Raw genomic sequence first — 21698 nt, forward strand, 5'->3', positions numbered from 1 at the left:
CGAGAAAGCACACTGGAAGGCAAGTGAGTCACGCTACCCTAAGAATCACCCTGCCTCCAGCTTCACAGGGTCTATCAGTCCTACAATTCCACATGCTGTCATTATCCCACACTCGGTCATGACGCACCTTTTCTGAGGAGCCCTTGTTCACCGGGTTCTTTGCCTTCGGCAGGGTCAAGATTCTCATTTGCATTCAGTTTTAGGTTTTTATGTCATTTATTAATATTACTAGTAGGACAGAGTTTTAAAAAAGATTTATTATATTTGGTTCTAGAAATGATAGAAAATAAAAATTGATACAATAATGTCACACACCCTTGGAAAGGCATATTTATGCTTTCGTACCAGAGCACAGTTTGATGCATGGCCAAAACTGGAAAGACCTCCGCTATAGGTAACAAAGGGAATGCTGCTGATAGGAGGAGCCCTTGTTAAGATTGCAAAAGTCTTCTTCTCTATGTTTATTTTTGGGCAAATATCAGTCCAGCGGAAAGAGTCAACATAAAAGGCACCTGGAGTAGAAAGTGGACCTTAACTGAAAATAGCTGCACATGTTTACATAAAGAAAAAAAGCCCTATTGATGCAACTCTCCTGCAAGGCAATGATAATAAATGCAAAAGCTATTGCAACCGGAAAGTCTATATACACTTAGCTGAACCTGGTTCATGGATAACAATCACTTTTGTGTTTATAAACCTGTGGATGTTTTACCACCATTAATATGAGCATAGGTACTGTTATTTATATTTATAGGGTTTTTCTGAGGTGAGGGGTATCACTAATCATTATCCATAGTATTTGTTCCATTGCATTTCTCTTAAAATGCATTGTTATGTATACATTCAGAGATGCATTAAAAATTCCTAGTGCCCTTCAAGAATGTAGCAAAATGTAAAACTACTACCTTAAACCAAATTTCTTTAAAATGATTATAAAGCCAATAAAAGCTGACATTTTGCTATGATTTAAGCACCTGAAATATATTCTAACCAATTTATATTCTCTGAACTAGAGTGAGGATCCTCACGATTTCTATATATGTACAAATATTGCAAATTAAGCTAATAAAAACTTGGAAAAATACAAATAGTCTTTTACTACAAAGATCCCAAATCCACACAGGGGCCTGCACTCAGAGGAAAATGAACAGGAAGCCAGCAAACACGTCTGCATTTTCTAATACGGGACACAGGCCTCAGCGGAGCCAGGTGGTGTTCAGCTGGGTCTGGTTCTTGATGCTGGTATCCATTTTAAGCACTTCGCGAATGGCCATGGTCGCGTAGGTAGAAGGAGGAAGAGAAAAATCCATCTTCAGAGCTCTGTATTTGCCTTCTGCCAGGCAAAAAAGGAGACAACAGACAGAAAAGTAAGGCAGCTGCAGACAGCCTGGCATGAGTCACGTAATCCCCATACAGAAAGAACTGCGGTCCTTTCCCCAGCCTGCTTCCCAGAGAAGGAGCATGGCAGAAAGGGATCTGTGAGTAAAGGATCCAGCTGACTCTCTACCGCAATTCCACCGGGGCCCTTCCTAAAAAGGGTGGGTGACAGACAAGGAAGCCCATGTACAATGTTTTCACCACACGGCGAAACTGGACAAAGAAAAGGCAACAAGAATTTGCTGGTGAGAAGGCAGACAATGTCTTAGACACTCTTGCTGGATTTTCACTCATCTTTGTTAACTCTCTATGGTGGGGGGAGGACATTCAATCACATGACATTATAACCTTCTACAATGTTCATTCATTTTCAGTGCAAAACACTGCTTTAATCACCGACCTCCAGCTATAATCTTAAAACTAAGATGATAAAACACAAAATAGAAATCACAGAGAGGGTTGGGAGGTGGTCGATGATAGTAAGCTTTTTAAAAATATGTTTCTGTATGAGAAAACATCTCCAAGTCAACACAGAACTGATGGCTAAGTAAACTTACCGGAAGCAAACACTGGTGGTGGTTTACCTTCCAGGTTGTCCACATCTGTGTTGAACAGTGGAATTTTAGGATCATCATATGCAACAACTTCCCTTCAAAACATATAAAGAAAGAAGAGTGTGAATGTGAATTTCTGTAGCAGGTACTAGGTTGCTCATTACCATTTGCTTAAGAAAAACACATAGGCCTAAGTGTAGATAATTCTAGGTGAGACTATTCAGTAACAGAATAAGGCTAGATTTTATATACAAATACTACACAACAAAGTGACAGATGATGGCAATCTATGTGAAAGACGAGAGACGTTTCCTTAGGATGGAAATTCTTTTGTATGTGGTTGATATGTAGTATCCTATCATTCAGGTATGACCTAAATCAAATCCCTTATGATTATACAGTGGGAGTGAGAAATAGATTTAAGGGACTAGATCTGATAGAGTGCCTGATGAACTATGGACGGAGGTTCGTGACACCGTATAGGAGACAGGGATCAAGAACATCCCCATGGAAAAGAAATGCAAAAAAGCAAAATGGCTGTCTGAGGAGGCCTTACAAATAGCTATGAAAAGAAGAGAGGTGAAAAGCAAAGGAGAAAAGGAAAGATACAAGCATCTGAATGCAGAGTTCCAGAGAATAGCAAGAAGAGATAAGAAAGCCTTCTTCAGCAATCAATGCAAAGAAATAGAGGAAAACAGCAGAATGGGAAAGACTAGAGATCTCATCAAGAAAATCAGAGACACCAAGGGAACATTTCATGCAAAAAATGGGCTCAATACAGGACAGAAATGGTACAGACCTAACAGAAGCAGAAGGTATTAAGAAGAGGTGGCAAGAATACACAGAAAAACTGTACAAGAAAGATATTCACGACCAAGATAATCATGACGGTGTGATCACTCATCTAGAGCCAGACATCCTGGAATGTGAAGTCAAGTGGGCCTTAGAAGGCATCACTACGAACAAAGTTAGTGGAGGTGATGGAATTCCAGTGGAGCTATTTCAAATCCTAAAAGATGATGCTGTGAAAGTGCTGCACTCAATATGCCAGCAAATTTGGAAAACTCAGCAGTGGCCACAGGACTGGAAAACGTCAGTTTTCATTCCAATCCCAAAGAAAGGCAATGACAAAGAATGCTCAAACTACTGCACAATTGCACTCATCTCACATGTTAGTAAAGTAATGCTCAAAATTCTCCAAGCCAGGCTTCAGCAATACGTGAACCGTGAACTTCCTGATGTTCAAGCTGGTTTTAGAAAAGGCAGAGGAACCAGAGATCAAATTACCAACATCCACTGGATCATGGAAAAAGCAAGAGAGTTCCAGAAAAACATCTATTTCTGCTTTATTGACTATGCCAAAGCCTTTGACTGTGTAGATCACAATAAACTGTGGAAAATTCTGAAAGACATGGGAATACCAGACCACCTAACCTGCCTCTTGAAAAACCTATATGCAGGTCAGGAAGCAACAGTCAGAACGGGACATGGAACAACAGACTGGTTCCAAATAGGAAAAGGAGTACATCAAGGCTGGATATTGTCACCCTGCTTATTTAACTTCTATGCAGAGTACATCATGAGAAACGCTGGGCTGGAAGAAGCACAAGCTGTAATCAAGATTGCCGGGAGAAATATCAATAACCTCAGATATGGAGATGACACCACCCTTATGGCAGAAAGTGAAGAGGAACTAAAAAGCCTCTTGATGAAAGTGAAAGAGGAGAGTGAAAAAGTTGGCTTAAAGCTCAACATTCAGAAAACGAAGATCATGGCATCTGGTCCCATCACTTCATGGGAAATAGATGGGGAAATAGTGGAAACAGTGTCTAACTTTATTCTGGGGGGCTCCAAAATCACTGCAGATGGTGACTGCAGCCATGAAATTAAAAGATGCTTACTCCTTGGAAGAAAAGTTATGACCAACCTAGATAGCATATTCAAAAGCAGAGACATTACTTTGCCGACTAAGGTCCATCTAGTCAAGGCTATGGTTTTTCCTGTGGTCATGTATGGATGTGAGAGTTGGACTGTGAAGAAAGCTGAGTGCCGAAGAATTGATTCTTTTGAACTGTGGTGTTGGAGAAGACTCTTGAGGGTCCCTTGGACTGCAAGGAGATCCAACCAGTCCATTCTGAAGGAGATCAGCCCTGGGATTTCTTTGGAAGGAATGATGCTGAAGCTGAAACTCCAGTACTTTGGCCACCTCATGTGAAGAGTTGACTCATTGGAAAAAGACTCTGATGCTGGGAGGGATTGAGGGCAGGAAGAGAAGGGGGCAACAGAGGATGAGATGGCTGGATGGCATCACTGACTCGATGGACGTGAGTCTGAGTGAACTCCGGGAGTTGGTGATGGACAGGGAGGCCTGGCGTGCTGTGATTCATGGGGTCGCAAAGAGCCGGACACGACTGAGAGACTGAACTGAACTGAACTGATATGTAGTAAATGTCACTTGGCAGAGAAGCAACTGAATTAATCACAGCATTTATATTTTTTTTGCAGAGTGGTCATTACCACTAACAACACTGTGTCATTTTGAGAAACTGCTCTCCACGGTGGGCAAGAGCAAGGACAACCCTGCCAACCTCTTCCCTCAATCCAGAGACCAGGAGGGAGGAGGCAAAGGGAGAAGAGGAGACAGAGAGAAGGAAATGACAGAATTTCCTGACAGTCAGCATCTGGTCCAGGCTTTAAGTTTTTAATTATCAAATAAAGCTTTACATAATACTAAGTATTAAGGTATTGTAAAGTGGGTTCATACAAATGTCCTTTTCTCTTTAGAAACATGATATTGAAACAATCATAAGAGTGTGGAACTCACAGCTAATTCTGAGTAAGAACTAGAAAGTATCAAGTCTCTTGAGAAACAGGGAAAAAGTTCATTCTCAGCACATCTCTTCAATAATTTACCAATGTCAATAAGATGTAAACTTAGCCACTTTCACTATATTTGAATTCATTTATCTCCTGATAACTTGAAAAATACTGAATAGTAGTAGTTATGAGAATACTATTAACAACACTAACACTCATATACCAGGCTGTAAGCATTGAAAAGTATTTACGTGATGCAAAAGCTTAAAATCTCGCACAATAATTCAGTTCTATTTCATTCAAGACTATTACTCACCAGCTGACATTCTGAGGACGAATAATGATCTTCCGGTAGGCCCCTGATAAGGAATAATCTCTAATTTTGTGTCTCATGTTGTCAATATCAAGATTGTCTGCTGTGAGCATTTCCCTGTAGGCTTCACTAACTAATAAAAAACACAAAAAAGTTATGTGGAATGCAGCATGTCAGCAAGCTATCTTGAGCTTGACTACAAAGAAGGTAACAAAAGTTCAGTTAGATCGTCTTAACAAAATTAGTCACATCAATTTATAATCCAACCTGTTCTCTGGAATTAAAATTTACTGCCTTACTAACTAGTACGAGGTGTGTCCAGTTTAGGTTTGTTTCTAACTTGTAGATTATCTCTCCCACCAGACACAGTATCTGGGTATAAGGTTCCCAAGCCAGGCACAAAAGACCATTTCATCAGAAATTACTCAACTGCAACTTACATGTACTCAGAGTTGGAAGAGACTATATACAGAGCCTCAAACTCTTTCTAGAAGAAGGTAGTTATAAATAAATGTATAAAAATAAGAGACCTGGGAACACCATCTGGCTCACCCTCGCACCTGATGTAGAATCTTTTTTTATAACACCAGAGACAGGCACTCAGCCTTTGCACGTTGCCATCCACAGGGAGCTACTACCTCGTGAAGCATGCAATTATTGGAAAGATCTTCCTTTGCCAAGCTGAAATACTCTTTGTGTGACTTCTGTTGACTGCTTTTAGACATAGATTAATTGCTCCCTTCCACATGTGTTCATAAGTACTGGGACTTTAAGCCATTTCTTCTCTAGAGCAACATGTTCCCTCAAATGTTCTGTAATCCCCACAGAGTCCTAATCCGCCCTGGGTAACAGGCTTATGTTATCGTAACACTGCATAGCTTTTATGAAGACTGTCATCAAAGTAGCCTTTTCCATCTATACATTTGACCTTTGAACATAAATGTGAGAATTTACATTTAACCGTATTAAATGCCCTCTGCTAAGTCACTTCAGTCGTGTCCGACTCTGTGCGACCCCAGAGACAGCAGCCCACCAGGCTCTGCTGTCCCTGGGGTTCTCCAGGCAAGAACACTGGAGTAGGTTACCATTTCCTTCTCCAGTGCATGAAAGTGAAATGTGAAAGTGAAGTCGCTCAGTTGTGTCCGACTCTTAGTGACCACATGGACTGCAGCCCACCAAGCTCCTCCATCCATGGGATTTTCCAGGCAAGAGTACTGGAGTGGGGTGCCATTGCCTTCTCCGAAAAATGCCCTTTATAGTACTTTAAATACCTTTTAAATACTTACTTTTCATATAATTAACTATTTGGGGTAATACTACTTGCAAACATGCTAATCAGATTTCCTATTCAAGTCATTTGTAAAGAAATGTTAGGTAGACCAGGGTCAAGAAAAGACCTCACAACCCACTTATGAAGACAGCTGGGATCTCTGAGTGCGCGCTGCTGACATCAACAGCCTATGTCATGACTCCGCAGGCCTGGACCACCACCCAGCCAGTCTGTGAGCCCCTGCCATGGCCACGAAGTCTCCACTACTGGCTCTGTCAAAGGCCGTGCTGAGTAAGTGACACTGCCTAACCCAAAGTTTCTGACCTCGAGAGGTACCAGAAAGAAGATTCTTTTCTCTCTTGGAAAGAGGGCAAGTGCGGCTCTGAGCAGCTCAGTGCCTGCCTTCTCTAGCTCCTGGGTTCCCCACCGGGCCACGCCCACCACCCACACAGCACAGGTAGGCCACGCCCCTCGGGCATGCACATCCCTTCCTCCTTCTGCTCTTCTTTAATCCTTCTCTCTCCCTGAGGCCAACTTCACGCAGCAATGTGATTAAGTAAACATGTAAATGGAAGATAACCTTTCAACTCTTTCCTAAGTATTTGCCTTATAAAACAAGGGTGCTAATCCTAAGCATTCTGTAATTTCAAGGAATATAACATCAACAAGTAAACTAATTCTGCCCTCTCAAGAGAAAAGATTTTTAACAGGAAAACACCTCCTACAGACCAGCCCTGGTGAGGAGGAAGCTTTCAGTGTCAGCTCCACCAAACTGGTCCCACACTCAGGGCTGCTTCCTTTGTTTCACGTTCTGAATCCTGAACCATCCTCCCCCACCCAGCCCCCAACAACGGCACCCATGAAGGTACAAAAGTAGTTTCCAACAGCCTCTGGGACATGGGAAACAAGGGTAGGGGATTTCCAGTTTATAAACTTTCTAAGCTTCTGGAAATTTCCAAGTTTCCAGTCCATAAATTTCTGAGCCCAATGAACAGATATTACGTATATAGTTGAGTTTAAAAAAAAAAGCTTTTTAAAAAAGCTATGTTAAAGTAGAATTGGGGCTTCCCTAGCAACTCAGTCTGTAAAGAATCTGCCTGCAATGCAGGAGAACCAGGTTTGATTCCTGGGAGGGGAGGATCCCTGGGAGAAGGAAATGGCAACCCACTCCAGTATTCTTGTCTGGAGAATCCCATGGATGGAGGAGCCTGGTGGGCTACAGTCCATGGGGTTGCAAAGAGTCCGACACAACTTAGCAACTAAACCACCACAAAGTAGAATTATTCAATCACTTTCTCAATGATGCTTTCCAAATTCTTCCATCCTTAATAAGAATTAGTGAATTTCAGAAATTTAAATAACAGTGCCAACAATAATAGCAACAACAATACCAACACTATCACTACCACCACAATCTCCACCATCTGATTTCTTGCTTTAAATCATCCATCTGAATGCATCCATATCAGGGAGACTTTTACAAGTAAACATGGCTTACATATATTTGAAATCTAAACATTTTTTTCAAGTCTGATGAAAATTAATGCTGATTTTCTTTTCCTCTCTCTATACTCTTGGGTGCCAGTGGCTTAATTATGTTAGACTTTAACTATTTTTCCCACACTGGGAACTTACTTTTATGCTTGGGGTAGATAACATCAAAACCAGGCAAAGGCATTACCACATCATGGATGGAGTAATTATTAACATCATCTTCCTCAATAAAGGTGGCTGTGGCTGAAAATACACCAATGAATAAATTAAGAATATGGGCAGCCCATATTCTTGAGCCCATTCTAGCCCATTTTCATGAGCCCAATCTGCTAAAATTACATACATCTAAGCAATCAGAAATGCAAGCTGATACAGGTTCAGTGGCCCATGAAGCTCAAAGAAATTAGTTTGGAATATATACCTTTCTGTCTTTTCTATTTATCTATTTAAGAAATAGATATGGATTTAGAAAAAGCAGAAGACAAACTATTTTTCAGCTGCAACCTCATGTTTAGGAATCCTTTTAGCTTTTTCCTCAAATAATACTACAAAACACAATCTTGAAAGCTATCACAAATGAGTGCATTTTGCTAGAAAAATAAATTATGGGAAAAAAGACAACTCAGTCAGTATTTAGAGGATGAAACGGGTTGGCACAGGGGACATTAAAACCCACCAGATGTGATCAATATTGGATAAGGAAAAATTTAATCAGGAAAAGATTAATTAAAATTTCTGTACAAATAAAAGCTCTAGTGGATTTACTGGGCACACCTACAGATGAGCAGGCTCTGTCCCCAGACAGTTTCGGGGTAGACCACACCAGGAGAACATGGACTTTGGAAATGGACAGACTTAGTTCGATTCCCAACTTTCTCTTTTTTTTTAAACCAGCTGTGGAACCTTAGGGTGAGTGACTGAACCTCATCTGAAATACAGCATACTTTACAGTAATCCTGTGAGCTTTAAAGTAGAGGGCTTACTTAGAAGGCCTGGCCCACAGTACAGGGTTAATAGCAGATGGGGCTGTCTGCACATTTTATGAACATGTCAGGCAGTGAGTATGCACATCACAGCCCCCAAGCAAAGGGAGCTCCAGTCTTGTGCTGACTAAAAGAAACTCTTTAAGGCTGACCTAGAACACCAGGGAGGTTGAAGTACATTCAGAGGTGTAGAGAAGTATTTGACAGACCCAGGTTAGGATCTGGCAAGGGATTTTAGGCAACACTTATTCCAAATCTTATCCTAGTTAAGACAATGGAGACTAAGGTGCATATTTTCAACTCAGAAGCATTTTTCTTTAAAGAGAACAGATCCAAACCAGTCAGTCTGAGCTTATACTGTCCTTTCATCTCAAGCTTACCAGACACAAGCTCTCTATCTTAACCAGAAGCCAGGCTGGATTTTCAGCACTAGTGTCAAACAACTGACCCCAAGGTGGGCTGAGTAAGGATGATGTCCGCCTTTTACCTCCTTTAAGAACAAGGTCGCCGGGCACAGGCTTCAGCCCGTACTCATCAATCCTCTTGCTCACCATGTTGTTCCACACGTAGCTCTGATAGCTGTGAATGTACATTAAGCGATTGTTTCTGGGTATCTGAGGGGAGGAAAAAAACCAAGCAAGAGAAAAAAAAAATTCTGAATACTGAAAGTACTGTACTTGCCAAGACACCCCATTTGTTAAGTGGCACACTTCATATAAGAAACTCCTAACTTCCATCTCCCATTTTTTCGAAGAGCTTATAGAAACAGTGACTGATACGTGGTAAGCAGTTTCAGAGACGGAACCCCTCAGGCTGCAAGGTGCTCACAATCAGCAGCGGCTCCCGCGTCATACCCACACAGTGCAGATGTGAATGTGAAGAAAACAAGTGCTTTGGAATTCATACTCTACATCAGCGGTTCCCAATTTTTGGCACCAGTGACTGGTTTCGTGAAAGACAAATTTTCCACGGACACAGAGGGTGGGGAAGGGTGGGATGATCCAGGTACATTATGCTTACTAAGCCATCACTGATCTGACAGGAGGCGGAGCTCAGGCAACAATGCAAGAGATGGGGGGTTCGCTGTAAATACAGATGACGCGTCTCTCACTCACTCACTGCTCACCTCCTGCTGTGCAGCCTGGCTCCTAACAGGCCACGGACGGGTGTCAGTCCGTGGCCCAGGGGCTGGGGACCCCTGCACTAAATCAAAGACACAGACTTCAAACTCAAGGAACTTACACATCAATCTTAGAGCTAACAGTGTTTTCTAATTGTACAGAAGGCAAAAGCCTATATGACTTTTTGACCACTAATTTCCTGGAACAGGAATCCTGATTTTTGGGGGGTACATCTGGGGAACAACAAGCAAGACTTAACAATTAAAAGTTAAACTTTTAGTCTATCGGGATTATGGTATCCAAACACAAATATAGGCTATACTCACCAGGACGGTACTCAGAGAAACCACACTAAAATGTAGTCAATTAGACCACTTACTGTGTAACCCTCTCACTGAGGCAGGTTACATTCTGATGCTGGAGAGTAACCAAGAAATGACCTCTATGATGGGTTCTGATTTCTCAAATACCAAGACATTAATACTTCATTTAAATCAAACCTCCTCATAGCTACTGTTTCCCACATGGATGCTTTTTCCAAGCCCTCCATGTTAATCATCACCGCTCCACTGTCTGCACCCGCCGCCCTCCCCGGTCACCATCCAGGGTCTAAACAGGGATCACTCAGGTTGCACAGCTCGCAGAGATCACCAAAGGAGCCTTATTTACCTTCTGTTCTTTCGAAATTTAGTGAAATTTAAAGATAAAAATTTCAAAGCATTAAGCGACCTTCAGTCAGGGCCTGACTTCACAAATTGCACTCACTATGCCAAATGCAGAGACTATATTCTTCATTCCGTATTTTGAAAGTCCTCGGAGAAGCTGCCCTTCCACACACCTTTTGACAGGTAGTTTTCGGAGGGCAGCGGCTGGGTCTTTGGTCTTCGCCCATTCTTCCCTGCATTTAACCAAGTACCCCTTTTCAGCTGGAGCGGGGGAGAAAAAAGCTGTGATTAAACAGTTTATCCAAAAGACAGACTTTCATAACTTAAACATTTCACAGAGAAGATAAAATTAGGAACTGCTATTTGTGATAGAGGTACTCAGAAAAGCTTCTGCTCACCTGAAAGCAATAATCAGAAATGAAAAGACAGGAAAGGCAGAGAGCTTACAGAACTAGATGGCTTTCATGCTACCATCTCAGGACTTAAAGTCAACCACTGAGCGCTGCCATACCAACTCAACCTCAGACAAAACCTAGGCAGCCCTTGCTTCCTCCCCTCTCTTTTTCTACTGTATTGTCGAATATAATGGGTTACTTTCCATAAAATTAGACAACCTCTCTTTTCAACGTGCAAATAAATAATCATCCACAGTGGACATAATTATTTGGTGATTAATAAAGTGATATTTAAATCCTTTTTTCAATACAGTATGATATTAGAATTTCTAATGAACTCTTCAAACAAAAATTCTCAGTGTGCTTTCTCCAAGTTTTTATATTTTATTACACTCTGTTTTTATAACAAATTAACCACCAGTGAAATCTGTTTGGAGTCCTGTATGTTCAGAAATTTTGTAGTACACAAAGAAATAAATGTATTCATTTGTGAGTTAATAAATTAGATGAGCTTGAGCTAAAGAGCTGAAAATAAGAGATAAATTATAAGTCTCTAATATATACACAAGACTTGTACAAAAATAAAGATGCAAAAATTTTGAAATAATGATGCTAATTTGCACTTATACTTTTATTCAAAGCAATTTCATGAATATCGACTTGAATATATTCCTTTTTTTTTTTTTCTTAAGATTATTTTTATTCTCACCTCCAGAACGGGGTTTCAATATTAAATCCATGACTTCAGTCCAGGAATTTTGCAGTATAGCTCTAAAATTAAACAGCATTTATTTTACTTAATTTTGCATTAAGATGAGTTTTATTTGCCCAAATTTGTAGAGTCAACAAATCATGTTAACTTTATATATTTTATTAAACTTAAAAGCAGAAAAACTAATACTGATATAATGACACAGGTAAATGTCAAAAGAACTAAAAAGAGAGAAGAAAATTAAGAATATAACATTTATATCCTTCAGTATCATCTCATTTTTAAAATGCCATACAGTATAAATACTACCTAGTCATGTTTTAAGCTGTTATACATGGTGTTATCTGTATAAATCAGTCTTTACATATCAATATTTATTTGAAACTTTAAAAAAATTTCTCCCCTATATTAAAAGATTTCTTGCCTAGGTAAAGAGAATAAATACAATTTATCTTTATGCATTATAATTCTCACCAAAATGGAAGTATCTTTACTTTCGCTGATTATAAGTTATATATGTTTCTATAAAATTAAACAGTACAGAAGAAAGGAGGTTACCTGGTATCTGACCTCTAAAAAACAAACACTGTTAACACTTCAGAGGATAGCTTTCAAGACCTGCTTGATCTTCATGTGTATGCTATTTTTCCTTTTACTTTTATTATACTATCTTTTGCCACACAAAGGATATATTTCGTGTATCATATCTGAACATTTTTTCCTCATTAAGATTTCTGGGCTTGGAGTCAGAAAGCCGTTCCCTACCACCAAAAAACAAAAATCCCTCCTATTAATTTTTCTGTTTTTCTACTTAACTAGGGTTTTTATTTTTCACATTTAAGTTAATCTATATGAGATATTTGTGTTTTATGTAAAATGCTACTGTATATACTAATGAGATCATATATTTAACCTACTAGTTAACTAACTAGTAGTTAATCTACTAACTAGTTAGTAGATTTTTAACCTACTAGTGCAATGAATTATTCTAAAAGATATCCCACTGCTGGCAATTCTTGAAGTCCTGGAACAAGCCATGCTCCAACAGTCTTTAAACACCCTCCTGAGTAAATATTATTCAGCTGGCTTAGGCCTTCAGTAATATTTTCAAAAAGAGCATAGTGCTAATTCAGGACTAGGTGGCGGTGCACCAAATACCATGAAAGAAAGACTTCTGTGTGCAAAAACCTTTGTTCTCTGGCTGGCCACTTGATTTTGTAAACAGTTCTACTGAAAACCAGCCGTGCTCATTAACATATGTGCTATCTCTGGTTGCTTTCACCCTGTAACAACAGTGCTGAGGAGCTGCCGGACACACTCTGCGGCCCACAAAGTCTAACTATTTGTGACCTGACCCTCTACACAAAAAGTGTGCCAACACTTGGCATAAAGTTGCTTAACTATGAGACTTCTTACATTACTAGTATCTTTCCTTTTTTCACTTTCTGTTATAAACCATGTAAAGTATATATAGCATAAAATTTATCATTTCAGCTATTTTTAAGTGGACAGTTCTGCGGCATTAACTCCAGCCACACTGTCGTATAACCATCAGGACCATCTGCCTCCAGGGCTCTTCAATCTTTCATGACCAATTCAGGATTCAGTAGACAGGAACTCCTTCCTTCCCCTCCCCACAGCTCCTGGCAACCACTGTTCTACTTTGTCTATGACTTTGACTACTCTAGGAATCGCAGATAGTGTTTGTCCTTTGGTGACTGGCTTATTTCACTTAGCATAAGTCTTCAGGTTTATTCGTGCTGTCGCATGTGTCAAACTGCGTTCCTTTTTAAGGCTGCATCCCACTGCATCTATGGATATTTTGTTTATCAGTTCATCTGTTAATGGACACCTAGTTGGCTGCTTCTACCATTTGGCTATTGTGAACAATGCTCTTCTCAACATGGGTGTATAAATATCTGTTGAGTGTTTTTATTTCTTTTGGGTATACATACAGAAATGGAACTGCAGAATCATACAGCAGGAGCTCTGTGTTTTAGTTTTTGGGGACTGTCCGTATCATTTCTACAATGGCAGTTCCATCCTATATGCTCACCTGCAGTGTGCAAGGGCTGCAGTTTCTCCACACCCAACACTTATTTTCTTTCCCTTTTTGTTTCCATCCTCATGGGTACAAAGTCATATCCTACTGAGGTTTTGATGTACATATCCCTAATAATTAGTGGTACTAAACATCTTTTCATGGGTTTATTAGTTGCCTGTATATCTTCTTTGGGGAATAGTCAAGTTCTTTGCCCATTTTAAAATTAGGTTTTTTTGTTGTTATTGAATTATATGAGTGGTTTTTATTTTTATTTTTTGCCACTGCATGTGGCGTGTGGGATCTTAGTTACCTAACCAGGGATTGAACCCAGGGCCCTTGGCAGTGAAGGATGGAGTTCTAACCACTGGACTGCCGAAGAATTTCCCCCTTTTACCTGAGCTTTTTACCCTCACAACACAGCCTCAGAGAGGTAGAGGAAATACTATGTGATATTTTCATTTTGTGCTCTTAAGGATGCATGAACAAACGCAACTTCATAGAGTCAGTTGCTGAAATCATGGACTGAATTGAGAAGACCCCTCTCCTCTCAGGACTGCAGCTGACAAACCAGTGAGCTCGAGCTGCCTCCCAAATTTCACCTTTGCTAAATCAAAAAATTCAAAGTGCCAGGAAGAACATGAACTAAATAATCTCTCAGATCACTTCCAACTCATGCTTCCCAATCCTAACTGCAATGTGAATAATCATTTAGGTAACACAACATGCACCAGAGAGCAGGATAGTGTAAGTAAGCTTATAAACCCGAGTCTTTACTGATGGGATTCCCACCCCAGCTCACCTAGAGGGATTTCCTATTATCACAAAGCTGATGAGAGAGTTCTTGTTAACAGAGAGCATAAGCTACTCATCTCCTTCAGGCTACTCTGGGGCTGAGTTACCCAACCGCTACTGCTAGGTCATGTACTGAGCCAAGATTCATCTGTGTGAAAGAAAACAGAATCCCTGGATGGGCTATTAGGTGGGAGAGAAAAACTGCCTCATCAGGTTAAAGCTCTCTGAACCCTGACTTACTTTTTCACCTTGTACGTGAACTATCATGAAACAGAACAAAACTTATGGAGGCTATGGATCAGTTGGTCATCTAAAAAGATTCTTTTGGTCCAGTTTTCCAGGAAATCTAGAAATAACTAAAAACACCACTGACCAAAAAAAAAAAATCCTGCTTCTTTTCATTTTTTAATGAGCAAGTTCTTTCAGACAAAAGTTAAGAAATTAAATACAAACCTTCCAACTTGATATGTGGGGACAGCTGTTGTTCCAAACCTTTGCATTCCGTAGTAGTTGATAAACCCAATCTCCTTGAGAGAGTTCATGGCTTGTTCCACTTGGTTGTCAGTTCCTGTTATATTTCTGCGGGGGGCCCAAATGACCCAGAGAAAACAATTTACAGGCAAGCACACTCAGGGATGCAAATCATAAGTGACACAGCTTGGCTCCTGTGCTTTTCCCTTGTTCCATGGAGCTTTCTCTCTACCTCCCAAGGACTTTGTCTTTCTAAAAATTGCGAAGTGTACACAACACAAAATTTACCATTTCAGCCATTTCTAAGCATGTGATATGGTAGCACTAAGTCTATTCACAGTGCTGTGCAACCTCTACCACTACATGTTTCCTCAACTGCTTCATCTTCTCAAATTGAAACGCCAGTTACTGAACAGTAACTCATCTCCCCACCTTACACCCCAGGAAACCTTTATCCTACTTTTTTGTGTCTATGAATCTGCCTATTCTAGGTAGGTGGAAGTGTAAGCTGTCTTTTGCATTTCAAGGAGACTGCCTCATTCCAAAGGTGGCGCTGAGTGAGTAGAGGCGTGGCTGTACTGGCACAAACACTACAGCTGGGTTTGCTCTCCCAGCTCCATCGGACCCCACCTCGTCTTTCTGGCCGCCAAGACCATTGGTGCCAGCTCACTGGAACTAACAATCATGCCAAAGGGACTCAAGGTGACCCAAGAAGATCCTCCCTGGTCTGTACTCCCCGTTGCAGCTCTTTACCTGAGGACGACCGTGAAGTGATTTCCTTGAAGCTCTCCCAATTTCAGAGGGTTTTTCTGATAGCTGAAATTCCCCAGCTTAAAGTTCATCAAGCACTTGTTCAAGTGGGCAAGTCTTTGTGCAGTTATTCTAAAAAACACAAAATGTAAAAGGAGCAGAAAGATGGTCACGGTCTGTTGCCTGGCTAATATGATCTAGGACAGTTTATGACAGAAAATGGCAGCTTAAAATGAGACTAGCAGCTGTGATGGCAGAAAAGAAAGGCACCAAGGCCGGTGGGGTAAGCCTATCTTTCATTCGCCTCTGGAGTGTTCGTCCAGCCTGAGGACACCTGTTCCTACTGGAATGATGTAACCTGGGCCATCGTTATATTCTTAAGAGTCTCATGTTACTTGCATACTGATAATGGAACAATTCTGTTTGAAATTTTCTACTTTTTGTGAGGGGAGAAGGGTGAGAAAGGGAGCAGAGAGCAATTCCTACAGGTAAAAAAGTTCTTACTAAGCATTAAAAAAGAATCATAGTTTCATTTTTGTCCATCAGAAAAATATTGTAATCACACTACAGAAAACTTGGAAAAGTACAGAGAAATACAGAAGAAAACAAAACTCAGTCTCATCAGCTAAAAAAAAAAGTTAGTATCTAACTCTGAATTTCCTCCTATCCTTTCTTTCTTAAACACACGTCAGATAGATATATGTACATGATCTTTATCTGACTACATATGTTTAGTCAGAATCACATAATCTATACTTTCCTGCTATCATTTAAAAGGTATTAAGTTTTCATGAAAAACTAACTTCTTTAGCAATACACGTAAAAAAAGAAGTACAGTACTAGATAGCCTCTGCTGTAACTCTGTCCCTCAATACCCCGCTCCACTGGCAGCCAACACGAACAGTTTCTTGTATATCCCTCTAGAAACACTTTCTGCACAAGTAAGTGTTCCTATTATCTTCTCTCTCTCTCTCTGGAATTTCTCAGTAAGCTTCTAATATATGTTATATGGACAGAACTGCTTGACAGATTTTCACAAAGTGAATGCAACCATGTAACCAGCACCCAGATCCTCCCTTTTAAAACACAACTTTTTTGTTACAATTACAAATTGTTTACTATCTTCCTTTATTCACAGAAAACTGGAATACTGCCTATTAGAGACCTGCCTTATCCAGAGAGTCCTTTCAGAAGGTCCTCGCTCTGTGAACAGGTGCACAGGGTGGCCGCCACACTGCCTAGATCTTTTCTCTGGCCTTCATCTGACCAGCCCCCTGGGATGGCCATTTAAATTGCTACCCATCTTCTGCTATTACAATAAAGTACTCTCTAACAAACATCCTCATACACACTTCATGGTACACCTACACAGGCGAATGATTTAGATATGTTCATATCTAAGGAGAAGTGGCGGATTTTAAATTTTAACCCCTACTGTCCTCCAAAAAGGTTATACCAATTCACACTCCCATATGTCAGTGCCTACTATCTCATGCCTGTCTCCTCACACAGCATGTTATAAACCTTATTTTAGCTCTGCCAGGCAAAATTTAAAATGCTATTTTCATTTTTTACTTACCTGCTTCTTACTATGGGAGAATTTAAACATTTTTTCATGTCTTGACTGTGGAGTACCTATTCTTCCTACTACCTCTTTTTCTATTGGATTGTTAATATTCTTCTGTTTTCATAGATTAAGGAAATCTACCCTTTACCACTCAGTGAGAAAATATTATCTCCCATTTTGTGAGTTCACTTAATAATATTTTTATACTTTGGAAGATTTCCCAACTTAAAAAAAAAAACTGGTAACACTGTAACGAAGTCTTATACTTTACACTCAGATTTACCAATTGCTAACATTTTCCCACTATACTTTACATGTATTTCTAGACATATGAACACCCCTATACACATACACCACACATACATGCGCATGCACACACACACACACACACACACACACACATTCTGAACCACGTGAGAGTGAGCTGCAGCCTGGGGACATCTCACCCTTAAAGAGAGTGCAGTATGTGTCTCCTAAGAACAGCAGTCTCCCAAGCCACTCACCACCGGTAACCCTCAGGGAGCCTATGGGAATTCAGTGCTACCAAAGAGCAGTTCAGATTCAAACTCACCCAATTCCCCCATAACATCACTGAGATTTTCTGTGTGTGTGCTTAGTCGCTCAGTTGCGTCCGACTCTTTGCGACCCCACGAACTGTAGCTCACCAGGCTCCTCTGTCCATGGGGATTTTCTAGGCAAGAATACAGTAGTGGGTGCCATGCCCTCCTCCTGTGGATCTTCCCAATTCAGGGACAGAACCCAGCTCTCCCACACTGCAGGCAGATTCTTTACAGTCTGAACTACCAGGGATTTTTAATGCTACTTATCTTCAGGATCTAATCAAAGACCAGGACAGTCATTATTTCCACAACAGTAAGACTCCCATAGGTTATGCTCAAAATCTTACTGTGAGGAAACAATGACTGTCCTGGTTCTTGATTAGATCCTGACGTTAAAGAGCTTAAAAAAAATCTAAGTGACATTACTGGGAGGAATTGGGTGAGTCTGGATGTGGACTGCTCCTCAGTAGCACTGAATATTCATTGGAAAGACTGATGCTAAAGCTGGAGCGCCAATACTTTGGTCACCTAATGTGAAGAGCTGACTCACTGGAAAAGACCCTGATGCTAGGAAAGATAGAGGGCAAAAGGAAAGGAGGGCAGCACAGGAGAAGATAGTTAGATAGCATCACCAACTCAAATGGACAAGAATTTGTGCAAACTCTGGGAGACAGTGAAGGACAGAGGAGCCTGGGATGCTGAAGTCCATGGGGTCGCAAAGAGTTGGGCATAACTTAGTGTGAGTGACTTGACACTCATGTCTTGGTGACTGAGCAACAACAAAAAAACTCCCACACTCTGGGGGGAGTGTCACCCAGGAGATGCTGAGGCCTTTTCAGTGTATCACAGCAAAATGGTACCTCTCCCTCCTTTTCCTTTTAAAATTTGTAACCTGTGGCGTGCCATTTTAAACATTCTGTGCCTAGCCTGTTTCCCCACCGTCTTTCATCCAGCTGTTTCGATGCCCAAGGATAGCTGCTGGCAGGTGCAAACATTACTGTGCTGACTGTGAAAGAGTGTTTGTAAACCACCCCCCACTCCATTCCTCCTATATCAGTTGACATTCTACAAACAAGGACTAGATAGTAAAATTTTAATTGAGAGTTTTTAAAAATAGCTCTGGGATCAAAGCTTTACTTAGAAAGGGTGTCCCTAGTTGGAGATTATTTGTTTGAACAGTATCCCCAGGTATAAGTAGAGTGCCTTTTTTTTTAACTTTTTATTTTGTATCGGAGTATAACCGATGAACAAACAATGTAGTACTTTTACACTTGTTCAGTTGTTGCTTTAGAGTAAAAAGGATACTTTTTCTTCTGTTTCATTTTGGCTTACAGTAGTGATGTGTCTCATTTACAGCACTGCTGGCCTCCATGCAATCATTAATACACTAATCTTCACTACTGGTCTTTTACAAAAGACTGGTCTTTCACACGGGCTGCAGCCAAAAAGGAAAGAACTCCGGGCACAGGGGTTCCAGGGCTTTGACTGGGAGTCTCTGTTTACTCTCCCCAGTCAACTGCTGATGCCAGAAGTGGCTCATTTAGAAAGGAGGGGGATGAGGTCATGCTCTCTCCCTCGGCTTTAAATTATGGACTCTTTTCATCCGGGGCCACAAGGAGACTAAGGAAAGAGGGGAAAGTTTTTCACACACAAGCCAGTAACTGCATCAGCTGCTGCTCAGTGGCTTTGGTTCTGCATTTTAAATTAACAGCATCACATGTTCCTTTTTGTTTTTGACTTTTTTTGTTTTTTAAAGGTAGATTATGGAGTATAAACATCACATCAAAGACTTGGCTACAAAAAATAAATCCACAAATTCACTAGCTCAGAACATCTTTTCTCTGCTGATTTTAAATGCTACTTTGATTACACACTAACTGTGGACATATCTGGGTCTGTAATTATTCTAATTCTACCCATTTATGTGTAAGTATCACACTGCTTTAACTGCTATACTTCTATAATAGGTTTAAAACATACTGTGGCTAGACAATCATATGTAAAAAATGAAATCAGAACATTTTCCAACATCAGATACAAAAATAAACTCAAAAAGGATTAAAGAGCTAACTCTAAGACCAGATACTATAAAACTCCTAGAGGAAAACAGGCAGAACACAATTTGACAAAAATCACAGCATTATTTTCATAAGTCTGTCTTCTAGAGTAATGGAAACAAAAGCAAAAATAAACAAATGGGATCTAATTAACCTTAAAAGCTTTTGCATAGCAAAGGAAACCATAAACAAAATATAAAGACAATCTACAGACTGGGAAAAATACATTTGCAAATGATACAAGCAACGATGCTTTAATTGACAAAACATACAGTTTATACAGCTCATTATCAAAAAACAAACAGCCCAATCAAAAATGGGCAGAAAAAAAAAAAAATGAACCTTAAAAATGGCCGGAAGAGCTAAACAGACATCACTCCAAAAAGACATACAGATGGCCAACAGGCACATGAAAAGATGCTCAATAATGCTAATTATTAGGTAAATGCAAATCAAAGTTACTGAAGGTGCCACCTCACACTGGCCAGAATGGCCATCATGAAAAAGCCTACCGATAGGGCTTCCCTGGTGGCTCAATGGTGAAGAATCCGCCTGTCAATGCAGGAGGCATGGGTTTGATTCCCGGTCCAGGAAGACCCCACACACTGCAGAGCCACTAAGCTTGTGCATGCCACAACCACTGAGCCTGAGCCACAACTACTGAAGCCTGTGCACCCAACAGCCCGTGCTCTGCAACGAGAGACGCCGCCACAGGGAGAAGGTCATGCATTGCAACTAGAGAGCAGCCCTGCTCGCTGCAACTAGAGAACGTCTGCACAAAAACACACACCCAGCACAGTCAAATATACATTAAAAAAAAAAAAGAGCAGTAAATATTGGAGATGGTGTAGGAAAAAAGAGAACTCTGTACACTGTTGGGAGGAATGTAAACTGGCACAGCCACTATGGAGAACAGTATGGAGGTTACTCAAAAACTAGTGACAGAGTTGCCACAGGAGCCAGCAGCCCCACTTTTGGGCACACACCCAGAAAAGAGGAAAACTCTAATTCAAAAAGATGCACGCACCCCAGTGTTCACAGCAGCACTATTTACAGCATATCAAGACATGGCAACAACCTAAATGTTCATCTAGAGATGAGCAGCTAAAGAAGACACAGCGTATATATACAATAGAATATTACTCAGCCAGAAAAGAACAAAATAATGTCGTCTGCAGCAACATGATGGACCTGGAGATGATTATCCTGAGGAAAGTAAGTCAAAGAGAAATATATGATATCACTTACATGTGGTTAAAAAAAAAAAAGGAGCTTATTTACAAAACAGAAACAGATGCACAGAGAAAACAAACTTATGCTTACCAAAGGGGAAAGACAGGAGGGAGGAATAAATTTGGAATGTGAGATTAACATATATACACTACTATATATAAAATAAACAAGTATGTATTACATAGCACAGGGAACTGTATTCATTACCTTGTAGAAACGAATGATGGAAAAGAATCTAAAAAGAATTTGTGAAAAAACAAAAAGAATTTGTGTTTACATATAACACAAGTATAAAATCGACTTTGTCGTTCATCTGAAACAATGTAAGTCAATTGTACTTCAATAAAAATAAGTAAATTGCTCTAAAAAAAGCGAGGTGATAAGTGAAAGAAACAGATTATTATAAATCCAGAAATACAGTGGAGAGTGAGATAAAAATGTTTTAGTAATCGAAGTGTACAATTTACTCCAAAATCACCATGGGACTGTTTTAATAAAAGTATTTTAAATGAGATATATACAT

General features: G+C 40.2%; 1 protein-coding gene across 1 annotated transcript in view; it reads right to left on the reverse strand.

Annotated features, from left to right (window-relative positions):
• Window positions 1-239: 239 nt before the first annotated feature.
• Window positions 240-21698, reverse strand: part of PUS7 (pseudouridine synthase 7) — a 55141-nt gene continuing 33682 nt past the window's right edge. Inside the window, exons 8-16 of the mRNA XM_069587889.1 lie at window positions 15762-15890; window positions 14991-15116; window positions 11699-11760; window positions 10695-10855; window positions 9296-9422; window positions 7967-8068; window positions 5065-5194; window positions 1935-2026; window positions 240-1333 (exon numbers count right to left, since the gene is read on the reverse strand). Coding sequence (XP_069443990.1) covers window positions 1197-1333; window positions 1935-2026; window positions 5065-5194; window positions 7967-8068; window positions 9296-9422; window positions 10695-10855; window positions 11699-11760; window positions 14991-15116; window positions 15762-15890 — 1066 coding nt within the window. The 3' untranslated portion in view covers window positions 240-1196. The remainder of the gene's footprint in view (window positions 1334-1934; window positions 2027-5064; window positions 5195-7966; window positions 8069-9295; window positions 9423-10694; window positions 10856-11698; window positions 11761-14990; window positions 15117-15761; window positions 15891-21698) is intronic.

This window comes from Ovis canadensis, chromosome 4 (genome assembly GCF_042477335.2).
Source record: "Ovis canadensis isolate MfBH-ARS-UI-01 breed Bighorn chromosome 4, ARS-UI_OviCan_v2, whole genome shotgun sequence".
NCBI lineage: Eukaryota > Metazoa > Chordata > Mammalia > Artiodactyla > Bovidae > Ovis > Ovis canadensis.